This window comes from Periplaneta americana, chromosome 12 (assembly GCF_040183065.1).
Source record: "Periplaneta americana isolate PAMFEO1 chromosome 12, P.americana_PAMFEO1_priV1, whole genome shotgun sequence".
NCBI classification, from domain to species: Eukaryota; Metazoa; Arthropoda; class Insecta; order Blattodea; family Blattidae; genus Periplaneta; species Periplaneta americana.
In genome coordinates this window covers 57902074-57922185 of record NC_091128.1, presented here as the reverse complement: position 1 = coordinate 57922185, position 20112 = coordinate 57902074, and the positions used below count along the sequence as shown (strand labels likewise).

General features: G+C 33.6%; 1 protein-coding gene across 1 annotated transcript in view; it reads right to left on the bottom strand.

Annotated features, from left to right (window-relative positions):
* LOC138709964 (von Willebrand factor C and EGF domain-containing protein) overlaps positions 1–20112 on the bottom strand; it is a 260424-nt gene that overhangs the window by 169234 nt on the left and 71078 nt on the right. The window contains exon 3 of the mRNA XM_069840646.1: positions 15041–15162. Within this exon, the coding sequence (XP_069696747.1) occupies positions 15041–15162 (122 nt within the window). The remainder of the gene's footprint in view (positions 1–15040; positions 15163–20112) is intronic.

Genomic DNA, 20112 nt, shown 5'->3' with positions numbered 1-20112 from the left:
GGTACAGAATTATTTCAACTTGAGTTATTAAGTATATAGTCTATAGTGCGATAATATGCACAAAAGAACCGAAGCCTGTATCGAAATGAACGGTCACCATTTTCAAAAATGTGTTTAAATATCCATATTATGATTATTTTTTCATTTTAACTTCATTCTCTATTATTGTACGCTAATGTACTGTAGACAGTATAATATACACTGCATAATGAATAAGTTCGCATGGATAACTCAGTCCATGAGTAAAAACACTTATTGTTAATACTGTAATGTATTTTGATTAAACAAAACCTAATGAAAATGGTCAAACTCAAAATTGCGATATTTCCTAGTTTACGTAAATGGATGAACTACTTTTCTTCCCTCCTATACCTAGTAGAGTGATTTGTTTGTATTTTACGCCAGTATCATCGAACTCCAGTCGTGGAAGGGTGTAGCAAATGGTGTTTCCGGTTCTGAGCCTTTAATCCGAAGGTATAACCAGGTTAATATTAAAAATGTTAGTAAAAATAAAATGATGTCCCTGTAGAAGGGGTGGGAGTGAAGTACATTAAAAAACTCAGGTATAATAAAAATTGAACTAAAAGTAAAATGATGTCCCTGTGTAATGAAAAGACACACAGTAAGAAAATCGTTGCATGCTTATTTCTGAACATCTCCAGTATGTGTATTGGCTTTGAATAGAACGCCTTTTATTTTCATTTTTAACAGAATTATTATGTTTCATGGATATTTTTGCTGGATAATGTGGCTTTAAAATAGTACTCAATATGAATAAAATCAGTCGAATGATCTAGAAGAGTTGACTATACAGAGACGGACAGATAGACACACAGAGGTTAGGGAACAGACAGAATGATCAGAATAGTTTTGTTTGTATCACGGGTGCTTAAAATTCGAGTGAAATTATTTTTATACAGAAATGCTACTAGGAAAATAGCAAGAATTAAGAATAATTCAATATTAATAACAATGATGGTTTAAAAATAATTGTAATAAATAATAAGATTTTAAATTAAACATTTACTTTTTAACTTTCAATTTTAAATTTACACTTTCCCATATTATATTTACAGGACTTTGGTTTCATACACCGCTCATACAGCAAAACGAGCGAGCTATGTACCATAGCATGTTCTACTATTTTGTAATTTATGACCACCTGCAATTGAAGATTGTCAAACTATTTTATCTCATTGTATATTTCACCATTAGCACATTTTTATTTCAATAATTTGTATGTATGAATACGGAACTACATGTTGGGATCCCTATAGAATATATCAGGTAAATTCCTTAGAACGAATCCAGTTAATCCAGTAGGCAGCTAAATTTGTTAAAGGTAAAAGAGAAGATGGAAACGATACGATAAAAGAACTTAAATGGGAATCTCTGTAAAACAGACGTAGGAAAACTAGAATAACATCATTGTATAGAGCACATCTAGGTCAGAAAGCATGGATAGACATAACGACCAACGTACTATGGTAGGAACGATCATGATTTTAAAATCAAATTTAGGAAACAGAAAAAGGATGTAGGTAAATTCTCATTTTTAAATAGAACTATAAATGATTGGAATGACCTACCTGCAGAGTCTTTGAGGGCTGTCTTTCCTTAAGGAGATTCAAGAATAACTTAAAAAGTTGTGTATAAAGTGTAAATTAAAGTTAAGGTGACATTTAACACTTAATTTTTTTAAGTTGACATGTATTTATTTAGCCTGACGAGTTACTCCCTTGGTTTGAATTGTAAATTATTTAAAAATAGCGTGTAAGAGGATCTTAGACTAGAAATGTTTAGCTTAAATGTAGTTCTGTTTATAAGTATGCATACAGTACCTAGCCACATTATTATAATCACTCACATTTTTACTATATTTTACATATTACTTCCTCATTTGAACTCTAGTTTCCTTTCTTAAGCAGAATTCATATTACATATTTAATTTTTAAACAATATTAAGTATAATTACAATTATAACAATGTTAATTCAAGAAATATTGATAAATAACCAACCACACCTCATTTTGACAGAAATTTCAGTATTTCGTACGACCTCCTTTGGCTTTAATTATACCTCCAATTCTCTTTGGCATACTTACAATACACTTCTGTATTATTTCCTGGATCCTCTCATTGTGATTCCAAACATGTATCAGCCTTTCAATAAGTCGATCTCTGGTAGTAATAAATTCTTTTGCCATCTCTCTTTTTACGAGATTCCAGACGTTCTCAATGGGGTTCAAGCCCGGTGTGTTTCCTGGCCATGGCAAAAGTGGAATGTTTTTGGAAGCCAGAAACGTTTTGACTCTCCTAGCAGTGTGGCAAGGTGCACCATCTTGCATAAAAATATATTTCTCCCCATTTGGGAACCATTCGTTCAGCTGAAGGATAAGCCTGTTTTCCAATACCTGGATATATTGATCTTGTTTCATTGTTCCCTGAACAATGTAGAGTCGTCCTGAACCTTTGCCTGATATCACAGACCATATCATGACTGATATTGGGTGTTTAACTGGTTTAACCAGGCATCCAGGAGCAAAATTTTCTCCCTTTCGTCGACGAACAAAAATAGCTTTGTCCATCAAACACTGAAAGGTTGATTCATCGAAGAAGCAAACCTGAAAATTGTCAAAGAAACTGATAAAAAAACTCTAAATTTTGTCTTTAAGTATTAAATACAGTATTTAATTTAGAGTTTTTATCAGTTTCTTTGACAATTTTCAGGTTTGCTTCTCCGATGAATCTACCTTTCAGTGTTTGATGGACAAAGCTATTTTTGTTCGTCGACGAAAGGGAGAAAATTTTGCTCCTGGTTGCCTGGTTAAACCAGTTAAACACCCAACATCAGTCATGATATGGTCTGTGTTATCAGGCAAAGGTTCAGGACGACTCTACATTGTTCAGGGAACAATGAAACAAGATCAATATATCCAGGTATTGGAAAACAGGCTTATCGTTCAGCTGAACGAATGGTTCCCAAATGGGGAGAAATATATTTTTATGCAAGATGGTGCACCTTGCCAACTGCTAGGAAAGTCAAAACGTTTCTGGCTTCCAAAAACATTCCACTTTTGCCATGGCCAGGAAACTCACCGGACTTGAACCCCATTGAGAACGTCTGGAATCTCGTAAAAAGAGAGATGGCAAAAGAATTTATTACTACCAGAGTTGGACTTATTGAAACGCTGGTACATGTTTGGAATCACAATGAGAGGATCCAGAAAATAATACAGAAGTGTATTGTAAGCATGCCAAAGAGAATTGAAGCTGTAATTAAAGCCAAAGGAGGTCGTACGAAATACTGAAATTTCTGTAAAAATGAGGTGTGGTTGGCTGTTTATCAATATTTCTTGAATTAACATTATTATAATTGTAATTATACTTAATATTGTTTAAAAATTAAATATGTAATGTGAATTCTGCTTAAGAAAGGAAAACAGAGTTCAAAAGAGGAAGTAATATGTAAAATATAGTAAAAAATGTGAGTGATTATAATAATGTGGCCAGGTACTGTAAGGGTGTAAGTATTTGTCTTATTTGAGCTGTTGTATCAGTGAAGCGTGGTGAGTCAGTGAAGTTATGGTTTTACAGTGCAGTGAATAGTTCCGATCAGTGATCATTTATAGTGTAAATGAAATGTGTTCTATAGTGTCAGTGAAATGCGTCATAGTGCCACTAGAGTGAGTACCAAAGTGAAACTTATGTAGGGCCTATACATATGTAGGTTGTATTGTAAAATTAGGTTCACTTATTAATTAGGTTATTTTATGTATTATTATTAATTGTAATTATTGTGTTCAATTGTATTGTGTATTCTTATTGTATTGTGTATATAATTGTATTGTGTATTGTATAATTGAATCTGTTATTCTTGAAAGGAATTAAGTCCACTTTTTAAAGTTTTGAGATAATCGAAAAAAAAAAACTGTTTTGTGAATAATCTATCGAAGATTAAATCAAATTATATTGTACACATAAAATATATGTGTACATAAAATATATGTGTAGAATATATTTTGATTTAATCTTCGATAGATTACTCACAAAATAGTTTTTTTTTTTTCGATTATCTGAAAACTTAAAAAGTGGACTTAGTTCCTTTCAACAATAATCGATTCAATTGTATATTTGTATTGTATAATTGTATTTGTATTGTGTATTGTTTATATTGTGTATACTACTGCTACTGGGTGCTTGCCCACTTGCAGTGTAAATAAATACATACATACATGATTTTAAATTTTATGTTATATGTATGTTCATAATTACATATGTTTACACTGCCTATCATTTTAACTCTTTCAAACATTTTTAATGATTGTATTTAAACCAGAAATCATAAGTGTTCATCATGTGTCTTGGCTTCGACGAGACCTGATGATGCCATATTTATGGCGAAAACGTTCGTCGGTCATTATGTACCATTTTATGTAATAATCTAATGGTTTAAATGTTTGATTATTGATACGCAATTCTGATGGTAATAAATCCATACATATTTGAAATTTTATTAAAAGTAGGGCCTAGTTTAATAAAAAGCAAAAGTGGCCATATTAGTGGTGATTTCATTCTAAGAAGCTTAACATTTCTTTAATTATTGAAATCGTTTTGTGTAAATTCGTAAAGAATTATTCGAGTCGTACGTAGTGGGAGTTATGTCACAGTTGCACTGGGTTAATCAATTACTGAGCCATTTGGTAGAACCTCAATTAGGAATGGAGATAGAGAACGCGAGAGAGAAAGAGAGAGCTCCATGACGCCCCTGGGAACCGGTTCCAATTATACTAATGAATTTATTATAACTTATCTAAAAAAATTGTAGCTCACATTTTAAGCAGGTTTTTTTTTTCAACACGGAAAGGAAAAGGATTAATATAACATCATAATGTTGGCGGCATTCTTGTTAAACCAGGCCGAGCGAATGTTGTCAAGATAAATAGCGTTAAATCACATTTAATAACACATCTTCCGTAAGCAGAAGACTTATTGCATTTCCTCATGCGATAACGCAATTGTGAAGGAAATATAATAATTTACGTTTGTGGAATTACATTATTATAAATTTCCTATATTAGAGGTTTACTTTTAAGTGAAGAGTGAACTGTGACCTTTTTTTTTTTTTGAAACTATTATAATATGTAAAGTGCTGAAACTCTTGAAAGACCTTATGGAAATTTAGAAAGTAGATACATTACCCTATGTGATACTTACTTGAAATGGTGTCAATCTTAAGAACTGAAAAGTAGTAGTAATAGTACCAATAGGATCAAGCAGGGCTAATAAGATACATTAAAAATGTTGGGATAATCTGACACAGACTTTAAAATGTAGGGGAGATTTGGATAGTATCGGACATCGGGTAATATCGGACAGTGAGTTTCTTTCATCTACCACCAGATGATAGTACCTGAATGACATGGTTACGTTTTGTGATGTCGCATACAGCAACGTAGCCATGTCATTCAGGTACTACCATCCGGTGGTAGATGAAAGAAACTCACTGTCCGATATTACCCGATGTCCGATACTACCCAGCTCTCCCCTATAAAAATTTCAGTTAAAATTATTAAAACTGTCATTATGGAGCACATTTTATGCTCTTTAAGAAGGAATAATGTACAAAGTTAAACAAATCATAATTAGCCTCATAAATGCATTTAAATAAAGACAGTTTTATATGTTGAACAATTTTGAAGTGATGCTAATTTGGGGAAGCCATTTTTAGGGTATTATTTTTATTTTGTATACAAATAATAAGTACTTAAATTTGTTTCATAGCTATACTTGGAATAAAGTAATACTTTTCCAAGAATTTCAGTCGTGATTTTCACACATTCCTTGCTATTTCCATATAATATTTACTTTATAAGATTTATAAACAACAACGTTCTTTTCACTGCAACATTCACCAATGCCACTTTCAGTCGCACAAGAGAACGCACGTCATGTGATCGTTTTATCTCCACTATCTTCCAATGTCATTTTACAAAAAAAGACTAACAGTGCCAAGAAAATTATTTATAAAATACTCTTATTAAATGTACATTTTCGACCCTATGCTCCGGAGCTCATTTAAATCATTGCGTGGGTTGGCACAATAGTAGTCTTTCGTAACCGTGCACGCACGCTTTGCGACTTAAAAATTGCAATAGCTGCGCATATAAGAAACTATCACAAGCAGATCTGCAGGAAGTGTTTTCAAATAAAATTAAGCTGCACGCTGACGTTATTTCCAACATATTTTACAATGCACAGTGACTTTCCGAACATTCTGTATTTTCTTAAGAAAACTTGCCTTTAAACATTGGAACAATTGGGTGAAAATTATTTATTAGCTACTTAACCAACTGTAAGTAACATTTAACAATCGTATATTTTCAAGGGAAAAGTTGATCCAGGACCGGGTATTGATCCCGGGACCTTTGGCTGAACGCACCAACGCTCTGATCAACTGAGATACCCAGGAACTTCACCCAACACCGTCTCAATTTTTCCCTTTATATCCACATAACTCGAGTGGGTTGACAAGACACCAGAAACCCACATCGACTGCACACAAACTCTGTGTGACTTGGAATTGTGGTATTCTGTTAACGTACCTACAGTAACGTATATATTAGGGCCTATGCAAATCTAGCTTTCAGGTAAAGCTCCCTGTGAAGCAGACTTGAATAATTTCAAGGGAAAAAATTGTTTCGTTGCCGGGTATCGATTCTAAGATCTTTGGCTGAACGCACCAACGCTCTGACCGACTGAGCTACCCAGGAACTTCACCCGACACCGTCTCAATATTTCCCTTTATATCCACACTCGAGTGGGGTGATAAGACGCCAGAAACCCACATCAAGTGCACACAAACTCTGTGTGACATGAAATTCACGTCACAGGAGAAAGTCGAATAGCCATATGAACCAACTCCCTTTGGTACATAAGGTTAAACAGTAAGGAGTAAAGATATAAAATAGCAACAAGTAGTATTCCTGGATGTAATATACGAGTAAAATAACAAGAATTAAATTAAATAATGAATTGAAGTTGAAGAATATAAATACACTTATGTGTTATATAAGGGAGCAAGAGATCTAGAAGATTGTGTAATGACAATACAATGCAGTGGTGTGAAATAAGGATTGAATGCAGCAAATGTAGCAGTAATCTACTCATCAATGACATATTGAAAAGTAAGGCAGAAAGTTGTACGTATATTAAAATCGAATTTAATATTGATAAAGGAATCTCATAGTGATTATAATCTATCGTCATAAGAGAAAGTAATAAAGAAACTAAGCTACGAAATATTATGAAAAGAGATTGATAAGTACACTAAGCGAGATCATCTAAGTTGTTAGTATATTAGAGTTCTAAATCCAAGATTGGAGATGTACCGTTACACAATGTAGTAAGAACTTTGGGGAAAAACAGAATAGCCTAAATAAAACTGATTAAGAACTCAATTTGTAAAATATTATAATTAGAATTAGAATTAGATTGATGGATCCATAAATGGGCAAGAGTCTCTTGCTTAGCAAGGTGGCTATGTTCTTTTAGTTCTGGTAAGCTACTCCAGGAAAGAGTAACCTCAGCCCTTGAAGGTTTTTAAACTTACAAATTATTGTGGCTATATTACGAATGGAACATCCATTGTTTAGATGTTGATACAGCGTCGTAAAATAACCCAATAAAATAAAAAAATCCATTGTGGGATTAAAATTTTTAAAGTTTATATTCATGTTTTTTCGGTAATTCAACTTTTATTGCTATATTTATTAAGGAAATCATTTTACAATTAAAATTGTGTGCATACGTCACACAAAAAACACATACATACGAACACGTACACACACTGCTTAGTAGCTCTATGCTCAACTTTGTGGTCAGATACTAATATAAATAAATTTTAATCCAACAGTAATGGTTATATCCATTCTCTCTAATGTTTAATGAAGGACTGTTTTCAGAAAATGGGAGGAGTGATAGTAGGAGGAAGAAGAGTAAAAAGCATAAGATTTTTGATGACATGGCGCTGTCAGCAGAAGAAGGGATAATACTAAGGGATATGCTACTATAGCTAAATGACAGCTGTGAGCAGTATGGCATGAAGATAAATGCAAAAAAAGACGAAGACCATGGTTATATGAAGAAAAATAAAGACGGTATAGGTGTGAATACCAAATGAGGCAGTAGACCAAATGGAAAGCATCAAATACTTGGGGTGTATAGGGGAAGCTAGGCAAATATGGACACCATGAAGCATTTTACTTTATATCTTGCATTTGAGTAATGATAACAACTAGAAAACCTGAAACACTTTAGAGTACATCTATTTTAAAAGATATAATCCATTGAAATGTTAAAATTATGCTTTTATGTCGCATGTATGTGTTTTTTACTAGAACCTTACAAGTACCCATATTATCTGCACTGCAAAGGTGATATGGGCATATATGTTGGTAATATGTATGTATTTATTTACACTGCAAGTGGGCAAGCACCGGGTGGCAGTGGTATATACAATATAAACAATACACAATAAAATGATAAGCAATACACAATAAAATTTACAATACACAATACAATTTTACATTACATATACAATTTTATACACAATACAATAAGAATACACAATACAATTTAACACAATAATAATAAAACATAAATAAAATACCTAATTTTACAATACAACCTACATAATTATGTATAGGCCCTACATAAGTTTCAATAGTCTTTCACTTTACTCTCATCTCATTCCCTGTAGTGGCACTATGACGCATTTCACTAACACTTTAGCACACATTTCACTGACACTATAGAACACATTTCATTGACACTATAAATTATCACTGATCGGAACTGTTCACTGCACTGTAAAACCATAACTTCACTGACTCACCTCGCTTCACTGATACAACAGCTCAAATAAGTAAATAATTACATCCTTATGCATACTTATAAACAGAACTACATTTAAACTAAACATTTCTAGTCTAAGACCCTCTTACACGCTATTTTTAAATAATTTACAATTCAAACCAAGGAAGTAACTCGTCAGGCTAGATAAATACATGTCACCTTAAAAAATTAAATGTTGAATGTCACCTTAATTTTAATTTACACTTTGTACACAACTTTTTAAGTTATTCTTGAATCTCCTTAAGGAAGGACAGCCCTCAAAGACCGCTGCAGGTAGGTCATTCCAATCATTTATAGTTATATTTAAAAATGAGAATTTACCTACATCCGTTTTCGGTTTCCTACATTTGATTTTAAAATCATGATCGTTCCTACCATAGTACGTCGGCTTTTCTAACCGAGCCGTTATGAAATTAAATGAATTTTAAATTTTCAACCATATGTTTAATACAAAATATATGTATGCTTCCTACACTAATTATTCATATAGAATAAAGTTATTGGTGAAGTAACAGAACACTGAGCAAATGAAAACGAACTAATATTTAAGTGAACAATGAGCCTATATTAAAAATTAATTTAGCACGTTCAATGAGGAAGAAAAACTATGAAAATTACTTTAAATAGTGACAAATGTTATTTCAAATGGTATAAATCTCTAAAAGACTAAGAACAAAAGCAAAAGAAGCCAAAATAAAGTTCTAAGTTTATTTCTTGAAGTCATCACAGAAAAATGAATCACTTTCCATCTCAACACATTCTTCATTGTACCAAAAACCGGATAATTCATAATTCTTTACATTGTACTCACTTTTCTCCTCTTTGCTCGGTATAAAAATTTCCTCCACATGCAAGACAAATGCAAGAAGCGTTTGAATCTTCTAGATTCAAAACCCCCTAAAGATCACTTTGTTCAGAATTGAGTTATGCCCACATATTGCTTGCTAAGAATGAATTCTAATGATTTATATGATTTCAATTCAAAAAGCCACTAAATTTGAAGCAAAAGGTTTGTTAAAAGTCACTATTAGGTTGAAAATTCCCTCTATTTTCCACCAGTTACTGTCAAAATCCTTTAATTTGTGAAAGTGGATATGGGGGATTTTGAATCTATAGGATTCATTGTTGAAGAAGATGCATTCGTATTCAGATGCTTTCAAGTTGCTGATTTTCTAAATTTATTGGCTCTTGTTGCCATTATCTTGATAACTTCAGACAAACAAATGAAAACAAAGAAAAATATTCTACCTTTTGTGTAAGATGACATTCTATTTCTATAAACTAAATTTTGTATATAATTTGTTTTATAATCAATAAAATTATAGCAATGAACATAAACTACTATTATACGACTGTCCTGGTATTGAGGAAGAAAGTCGACCTGGTTGGCGAGTTGGTATGGAGCTGGCCTTCTATGCCCAAGGTTGCGGGTTCGATCCCGAGCCAGGCGATGGCATTTAAGTGTACTTAAATGCGACAGGTTCATGTCAGTAGATTTACTGGCATGTAAATGAACTCCTGCGGAACAAAATTCCGACACATCCGGCGATGCTGATATAATCTCTGCAGTTGCGAGCGTCGTTAAATATAGCATAACATTTAACATTTTGAGGAAGAAGTTACAAAATCATCGAATGTTAATTTCTTTAAATTGGAATGAAAAGTTAGAATAAGTAGGACATAGTATTTGACAATAATTTAGGTAATTAAGAGTATATGAGTAGATTTCAATTATATAAATGACATTTATCGCTTAAAATTCCATTCTATATAAAAATATGAACGAATGATTTCACAAATAGCATTCAATGCTTGTGCCCATAATACCCTGAATGACAGTGCCCATATTTTCCTTAGTGTATTATTTCAACAAATGACCAATCTGTCCAGTGAGTGTATGTTTCAGAACCGCCACCATATGGATTATTGTTTCTGTTTAAATCTACCATTTCCGCATGTAAAGTTTTTCTATACATTTTGATTACACAACTTTTAACACTGTATTACTTCGGAATATGTATGATAAGACTTTTCTGTGTTAAATTTCAACGTACCTCGTTTACATGTTTCGACCTATTTATGGGTCATCCTCAGAACTGGTCGTTGTTGGTCTTGGCGCCTTTTGTTCTGTTTCCTGTGAGGGTGCGTTCATGTAGTATAGATTAGAATCAAAGAGTGTGTGTGTTTTGAAGTTGAGTTGTGTGTTGAGAATTTCGTTGGGGTGTGTTTTCGTGTGTCCGTATATTTCATATTGTTCTAGTGTGTTTAGTTTCTGGCTTTTTGGTTGGATGTGTAGTATTTCCATGTCTGTGTTGATGTCTCTGTGGGTGTGGTTAGCATTTGTGATGTGTTCTGCATATGTGGAGGAGTTTGGTAATTTTGTTATGGCTGTGATGTGTTCTTTGTAACGTGTTTGAAACGATCTGCCTATCTGTCCTATGTAGAAGTTGTTGCAGGTGTTACATTTGAGTTTGTATATGCCTGTGTGGTTGTATTTGTTTGTTTGTGTTGTTTGTGTGTTGAGATGTTTTTGTAGAGGGTTATTTGTTCTGTATGCGATGTTGTAATTTAATTTCTTGAATGAGGTTACAATTTTGTGTGTGTTTTTGTTTTCGTATGTTAGTGTGACGTAATTTTTGTGTTCTTGTGTTTGTGTTGTATTCTTATGTTTTTTGTGATTATGTTTTGTCTCACGTATTACGTTGTCTATTATGTTAGGGTTGTATCCGTTTTCTTGTGCTATGTATTTGATTGTGTTTAGCTCTTCGTTGTAATCTTGTTGGTTCATTGGTATGTTGAGTAGTCTGTGTACCATTGTTCGGAATGCAGCTTGTTTGTGTTGCATGGGGTGGTTGGATGTGTTGTGTATGTGTGTTGTTGTTGTGGGTTTTCTGTATACTTTGAATGTGTGTTTGTTGTCGACTTTTGTTATTGTGATGTCTAGAAAATTTATGGATTTGCTGTTTTCAATTTCTAATGTAGCTTTGGGTGTATTTTGTTTATGTATTGATGCAGATTTTGGATTTGTCTTTTGTTTCCTTTGTTTAGTATTAGTATGTCATCTACGTATCTGGGCCAATATATGTTGTCTGCGTGTTTGTTGTTGTCTTTGTTTAGTATGTATGTCTGTTCTATGTGGTGTAAGAATATTTCTGTTAGTATGCTGAAAATGGGTGATCCCATGGGTAGGCCTTCGGTTTGTGTTTTTCGGTTACTACTCACACATTTGTGGCTGTCATTCCTTAAGTAAAACATGTAAAAATCAACAACAGCACTATTTTTGCTATGCTTCAAAGTGTACTCACATACATAATTGTATTTGTAGCGTTCACATGTCCAGCAGCGTAGCACCATTCACATTTACGGTTCGCGACCTTAGTTAAAGTTTACCAATATACTGTCTGATGTTTCGTAACTCACGAAGAATTAGGATAACATGGGCATTACCTTAAATGTCCCCATATTATCTGAGTGTCCATATTTGCCTGATTTCCCCTACTACGTATAAGCAGCAACATGAACTGCTACAAAGAAGTTAAAAGGAGGATAGCAATGACAAAGGAGGCTGGGTTTGCAGTGAAATACCTGTCCTTGGGCAGAACATTGTGTGTATGTGAGTGAATGAGTGTGTGTGTGTTGGATTGTGTATGTATATAAATCGAAGTGCTTGTTGTTCTTATTCTCCTTAAACTTTAGATTATAAATATATTTTATTTGTCGTCATACGCGTATACATTAATTGGAATTCAACTTTTTAAATATCATCTAATCTCGTAACTCATCTAATATTTCATCAATTTCTAGACCAGTATTTTTGTAATGTGTAGATCTTTTTGTTTTTCTTAAATGCTTAAGAACTACAAGAAAGATGAAAACGACTTCAAAACTAAGGGCGTACAATTAATTCTACCTCCTCTAGGAATTATACTTGGAATGGGGATCATATAGCCCTTAGGTGTCGAGCAATGCATTTTCCAAATTCTCCAATAGTCAAACAGGAAATGTGTAAGGAAGGAGGCCAAACTGTGTAACTCTAGTAGTCAATAATTGCAACAAAACGTTCAAGGTTTTGGTGGTTTGAGAGTCTTGGGAAGTTCAGGATTCTATGCTGCTGTTTTTCAAACATTAATGAGTATAATTTTGAAAAAAATAGTAAAGGCTACGTGGATAGTTGCACTCTAATAATCTTAGACAATATTTTTGAATTAGAGCACAAAGTAGGCCTACTGTTAGAATAAAATAAGTAATGTGCTTGTGTGGTTCATTGTCTGAGAATTTTCACTCCAGGTAAAGATAAAGGTGATGTCTGGCAAGAGAGCAGCGGTGGATTTTCAGGGGAGGCAAGGGAGGCCGTGCCTCTCCTAATATTTCACCAGAACACAATATGGCAGTAATAATTCCAGCTGAATTAAGATCACAAACAAGTTATAGCAAATGACGAACATTTTTCCTTTTATATTAATTTTATTATTCACTACGACTAAGATGTAAGTTACGTTAAGTCGACCACATTCAGTTGGTGATGCCCGCTCGCTATACTGTAGATACAGTAGTACAAATAATTCGTACCGAAAAATATAGCGCTATACTGTAACCTGTATAGTCGACATCTAGCAGCGTGCATTGTCAATGCGAGAGAAGGAACAAGGAGACAGCTACATCACTCTGCTCCTCTGTAACCATAACAACAGCAGTTCAACCAATAATCTAGCTGGCTAGTGGAGTTTTTAAACTTAACTAGAACGCGTTAGGGGAGCCAAATTTGGAGACGTCCTACCCGCCGCTGACAACTGTATTGCTTAGAGTTACGGTTGCTTTCGGCTGTATTGGGAAACTCTCTCTCTCTCTCTCTCTCTCTTCTTGGTTTTAGAAAATTGAGTCACGTGTTAGTTTTCTCTCCCTGCGTAAAAGTTTTCTTTTATGTTGGTAGATTTTTTCTTGTTTGCGGGTGTTCCTGTCATTTTTTCTTTTGTGTTACGAGATTTATGTATAGCCTACGAGTACAGTTTATTAAATAGACTATATGGAGAGTTTAGAAACAAATGCAGATTTGTCTCTAGATTCTTCTAGTAGCAGTTGTTCAGTATGATGTGACCTAATTGATGGCTTTGCGAAGAAAGAGAATCGTCGAGTGAGTTTGCTGTACAAGTAGGCTATGTAATAGACTGAGCAAGCCCCGGATTCTTAGGTTCGAATCAATTTTGTTGCTATCTCGTTACTCTCGAAATATTGCTTTTCTTATTCGTTTTATGTAGCAACGAGTAATATTCTTAAATGTAATATGACCTAAAAAGACCTAATTCGTAGGTTAGGACTTAAAATGAACTAAAAAGAGGCAATCTTTACCAACCCGTTGTAATATATTAACAGTATGTTTATTTTTATTTTTCCCCGTAAAGTCATATACATTTCTACACATAAGATTTAAAATCCTAAAGAAATCCTAAAACACAGATTGGAAAATCTAATTTTAGTTTCCTAAAACCTATCAATTCTGCGCTTGGCAATGAGATACGTCACAGGCCTTATATTTTTATATTCTCATCAGTCACGTCTTGGCCTTCTCAACTTTCAAACCCACCATCCGCCACTGCAAGAGAGTAATCAACAGATATGCTACCTTTTTTTAGATAGTTCTTTAATAGATCTAAGTGTATTACAAGAGAAGAAATTAACAATTTAATAAAAATTAACACAACGTTTATAGGAAAAACAATCTAGACAACAGAAATGGTAAATTATTAATAAAAGAACGATGTAGGACTACAAATGAAGAACTCCTGAACCTTGGCCGTAAATAAGAATGACACTTTTTATAGGACACTCATTTACGAGAAAAGTAGGTCTATTTGTAACATAGGACACAGACAGTCTACACTGCAGATTATGGAGTCAGGAGGAAGAAAATACATTATACGAATATGTACCTTTTGGTTTATAGATGGCACATTCATTTAGGAAAATATTTTACAGTCAGTGCCCGTCATCATATTTTTTTCAGAATGCATGAGTACTAAGATAATTAGGCTGATTCTACGTGGGGCACCCAAAATACGCCCTTTTCATATTGTCCATCCAGAACCGGAAAGAAGGCGAACCATATAAACATTGTGCATGTGCTTACCTGCTGGCCGTGGTTGTATTGAGTTCCTGCAACAGTGCAGGGATCAGGATTGGTCTGATTCAAGGTTTCCTGCGCGTCCTCTAGCTGTAATATCACTCCAGGTGGCAGCACCGTCGTGGGCGCTAGAAAAAAACAAAATTAGTTTGTCATAATTTATTTAACAGTGGTAAGTTCTTTTTCTAATTATATCTATATACAGTATATATATATATATATATATATATAATTTGAACTGGTAATGGAAATTACGGGAAAACGGCTGAATGGATTTTAATGAATGACCCGCCATTTTGAAACTTGGCATCCAAGGATTTTCAGAAAAATAGTAACTTCCTATTTTCCAAAATCCGTCTTTCGTCACTTTTGAGAACTAATTGAATTTCAGTATAAAACAAAACACACACTACAATAAACAATAGGCTATTACACGAGAGCCATGACCTGCAGGATTGCTGGCATATTTAGAGCTCAAATTCAATTGGTTATTAAAAATTTCAAGACTACTAAAAACAATTTACAGGTCTGATTCTGTGGTGTGTAATTTTCTGAGTACAGCTGTGTATTGGATATTAAAATCTACAAAACATGAGATGGTTTGATGACATTATTACCATTAGAAATGAAATATTATGATAGTTAATGCCATGATGTGATTATTTTTTATTAAATATGCATATTAATGCTATATTGATGTTACAAAAGAAAAACGTTTTGGGGTTATGTAAGTAGATGTAGAGAATATCTTAAATTAGATCTTCATTTCTATAATTTACTGAGTGGCGGCTATAAATATTATATATAACTACAAAACTTACGTAAGATAATAATGTTATTAAAAATCAAATATTTTATAGTTAATAACGTGGGGTTGGGTTTTTTCACATACTTAATAGCGGTGTGGTGTAGATATTTATATGCGTCATTCTCTTCAGTATTGACTCGAGAGAGCTAAAAAAATTACAGTTCCTAAGGAAAGACCAAAAGGTATTACTTACTGATAAAATAAGAAGCCTACAAAATTATGTATCTCCCGAAAATTTCAGCAAGATCTCTTAGCAGGATAAAATGATTTTACCCTTTACATTTCAAGCTCTACATGCAGCACCTATACCAAGATGCTATGTCTATTGTTCGAAAGCATAGCAAACCTGACATTTTTTTAACTTTCACCTACAATGCAAAATGACCTGAAATAGCTATTGCTTTACTCCCACATGAAAAATCCACTGATCGTCCTGACATTGTTACTTGCGTTTTCGCATTGAAACTCAAAAACTGAATGTGGATAGGTTCAAGAAAAAGTATTTGGCATAAAAAACCATTCCGAGGGAGTATGTTTCATTATTACGGGAGAAAATAACTTTCAAAATGTCTGGTATTCATTGAAAATAAATCTGAACAATTTTTATTTGAACGTCTAATGAACTTAGTTTGCAGCATTTGCTGCACAAGCCACTAGTGAATATATAAAGGGAAAATGTTGCGATACATTAGAAGTCGGTTTCAAGCTTTTTCATGGTAATGCGTGTCTGTATTTCCCTCTATCTCTCTGCTGCTCTACGGCACTTTATATGAATTTTATTATTACTCAGTATGTACAACTAAATTAAGCCAAGAATGATGCAGATAGAGTATAATATTTTATTAAATATTAATTGAAATTCGTTAAAAAAACAATTGCGCTTACTCAAATCCAATGATTACTTTAAGAGATTAGGTACAGCTTACAACAGTAAAATCTTGGAAATATTCAACATTTGTTTTCTCCATTACTGTATCTTGCACAATAATGAAAATTGGTATTTGTAAAACATTATCCTTCTGCTATATGAAAAAAAAATATTTTAACAATTTAAAAAAAATACTTATATCTTTTATCAAAATTAAATATGGTGACCATTATTTGGTGATTGGAGAATTAAGAGAAAGATTATCAGTAGCCAAGCGAGTAGAGCAACAAGTTAATATTACTAAATTCAATATTTTGAAATTAAAGGACGAGGAAGCTAAGCAAAATTATCAGGTCGAAATTTCGAATAGGTTTGCCACTTTAGAAAGTTCCGACGAAGTTGAGAAAGAATTAGATGTTAATAGCGTGTGGGAAAATATCAGAGATAGTATCAAAATTGCAGCTGAGCAGAGCATAGGTTATTATGAAACTAAGAAAAAGAAACCGTGGTTTGATGAAGATTGTTGCATGGTAGTAGAAAGAAGGAAACAGGCAAAATTGAAATTCTTACAGGATCCAGTTGAGGAGAATAGAGATAATTATTTCAATGAAAGACGGGAAGCAAGTCGTACACTTAGGAATAAAAAGAGAGGTTACTTGAAGGAAAAACTGAATGAGGTAGAAACAAATAGTAAGAATAAAAACATTCGAGATTTATATAAGGGTATAAAGGAATTTAAGAACGGATATCAGTCAAGGGTAAACGTGATCAAGGATGAGAATGGTGACTTGCTTGCAGACTCTTCATCAATCCTAAACAGATGGAAAAACTATTTTGCGCAACTACCAAATGTACATAGGCCAAATAGAAATGATCGGGACGATATTGAAATACAAACTGCTGAGCCATTTATACCCGAACCCACGATTTCAGAAGTCGAAATTGCGATAGAAAATCTGAAAAAGTACAAGTCTCCAGGTATCGATCAAATTCCAGCAGAATTAATACAAGAGGGTGGAAGTGCATTATATAGCGAAATTTATAAACTTGTACTTGCTATTTGGGAAAAGGAAATTGTACCAGAACAATGGAAGGAGTCCATAATTGTACCTATTTTTAAAAAGGGGGACAAAACGAACTGTGGTAACTTTCGAGGAATATCACTTTTGTTGACGTCGTACAAAATTTTGTCCAATATTCTTTTGAGGAGATTAACTCCGTACGTAGATGAAATTATTGGGGATCATCAGTGCGGTTTTCGGCGTAATAGATCGACTATTGATCAGATTTTTTGTATTCGGCAGATAATGGAGAAAAAATGGGAGTATAAGGGTACAGTACATCAGTTATTCATAGATTTCAAAAAGGCATATGACTCGGTTAAGAGGGAAGTATTATATGATATTCTTATTGAATTTGGTATTCCCAAGAAACTAGTTCGATTAATTAAAATGTGTCTCAGTCAAACATACAGCAGAGTCCGTATAGGTCAGTTTCTATCTGATCCTTTTCCAATTCACTGCGGGCTAAAGCAGGGAGATGCACTATCACCTTTACTTTTTAACTTCGCTTTAGAATATGCCATTAGGAAAGTTCAGGATAACAGGCAGGGTTTGGAATTGAACGGGCTACATCAGCTTCTTGTCTATGCAGATGACGTGAATATGTTAGGAGAAAATACACAAACGGTTAGGGAAAACACGGAAATTTTACTTGAAGCAAGTAAAGCGATCGGTTTGGAAGTAAATCCCGAAAAGACAAAGTATATGATTATGTCTCGTGACGGGAATATTGTACGAAATGGAAATATAAATATTGGAGATTTATCCTTCGAAGAGGTGGAAAAATTCAAATATCTTGGAGCAACAGTAACAAATGTAAATGACACTCGGGAGGAAATTAAACGCAGAATAAATATGGGAAATGCCTGTTATTATTCGGTTGAGAAGTTCTTATCATCCAGTCTGCTGTCCAAAAATCTGAAAGTTAGAATTTATAAAACAGTTATATTACCGGTTGTTCTATATGGCTGTGAAACTTGGACTCTCACTCTGAGAGAGGAACATAGGTTAAGGGTGTTTGAGAATAAGGTGCTTAGGAAAATATTTGGGGCTAAGCGGGATGAAGTTACAGGAGAATGGAGAAAGTTACACAACACAGAACTGCACGCATTGTATTCTTCACCTGACATAATTAGGAACTTGAAATCCAGACGTTTGAGATGGGCAGGGCATGTAGCACGTATGGGCGAATCCAGAAATGCATATAGAGTGTTAGTTGGGAGACCGGAGGGAAAAAGACCTTTAGGGAGGCCGAGACGTAGATGGGAGGATAATATTAAAATGGATTTGAGGGAGGTGGGGTATGATGATAGAGACTGGATTAATCTTGCACAGGATAGGGACCGCTGGCGGGCTTATGTGAGGGCGGCAATGAACCTTCGGGTTCCTTAAAAGCCATTTGTAAGTAAGTAAGTAAGGCAGTTCACTGTGCAGTGATAAAGAGTTTCCCTCATAACTCATAAACTTGTTAACTTTTCATGATCTCTCTCTTTCACTTTATTTCTGAAATTCATATTTACAATATCATGTTCTTCCAACTACATTCTTTAATAAATAATATTTTTCTTATTTTGTGTTAGAAGAAAATAGTGATATTTGACCATTCTTTTAAACGAATGTATTTTTATGAGACAATCTATCAAAGGTAGAGGAGTGATCTTGCAACATATTGTTGATATGACATGTATAAATACACACAAAAAATTTTATCACAGAATGTTGGATAGTTTTTTTAGTTATTTGGGAAACGCTTCATTACTGCACAGAGAACTGAATTTTGAAAAAGAAATGTAAGTAATTCTTTTTAAACCGTAAACATTTTTTTTCATATAGCAGGACAGTGTTTTAAACGTACCAATTTTCATTATTGTACAAGATACAGTAATGGAGGGAAAAAAAATGTTGAATATTTCCAAAATTATACTGCTGTAAGTTGTACCTAACCCATTAATTTCCATATTTTTTTTACACAATATGAAGTTACAAATTAATGAAACAGGAGAGTATTCTATTTTAAAAAAATGATAAAGAGAAACTAAAGAATATCTACTTAGGAGATAGGGCAAGTTGTGGTAGAGTGTAAATTTAGAATATTACTAAAAATCCTGTCTTTGAATGTTGTTCACCTGCTCTTGGGTGGACATCGTACAGGGCGGTATTGAATGTGGCTTAAAAAAGTATTTGGAATCACTGATTCCTATTATTCTATTTTGGATTGATGAGAATAAAACTGTAGTAAGGTATAAACATAAAATTCTAATAATTCCCCAGCTATTAGCAACGATTTTTTATTACTTATCAGACCTTCTTGCAATATTCTGTAGGTCGCCGTCATAGCTCC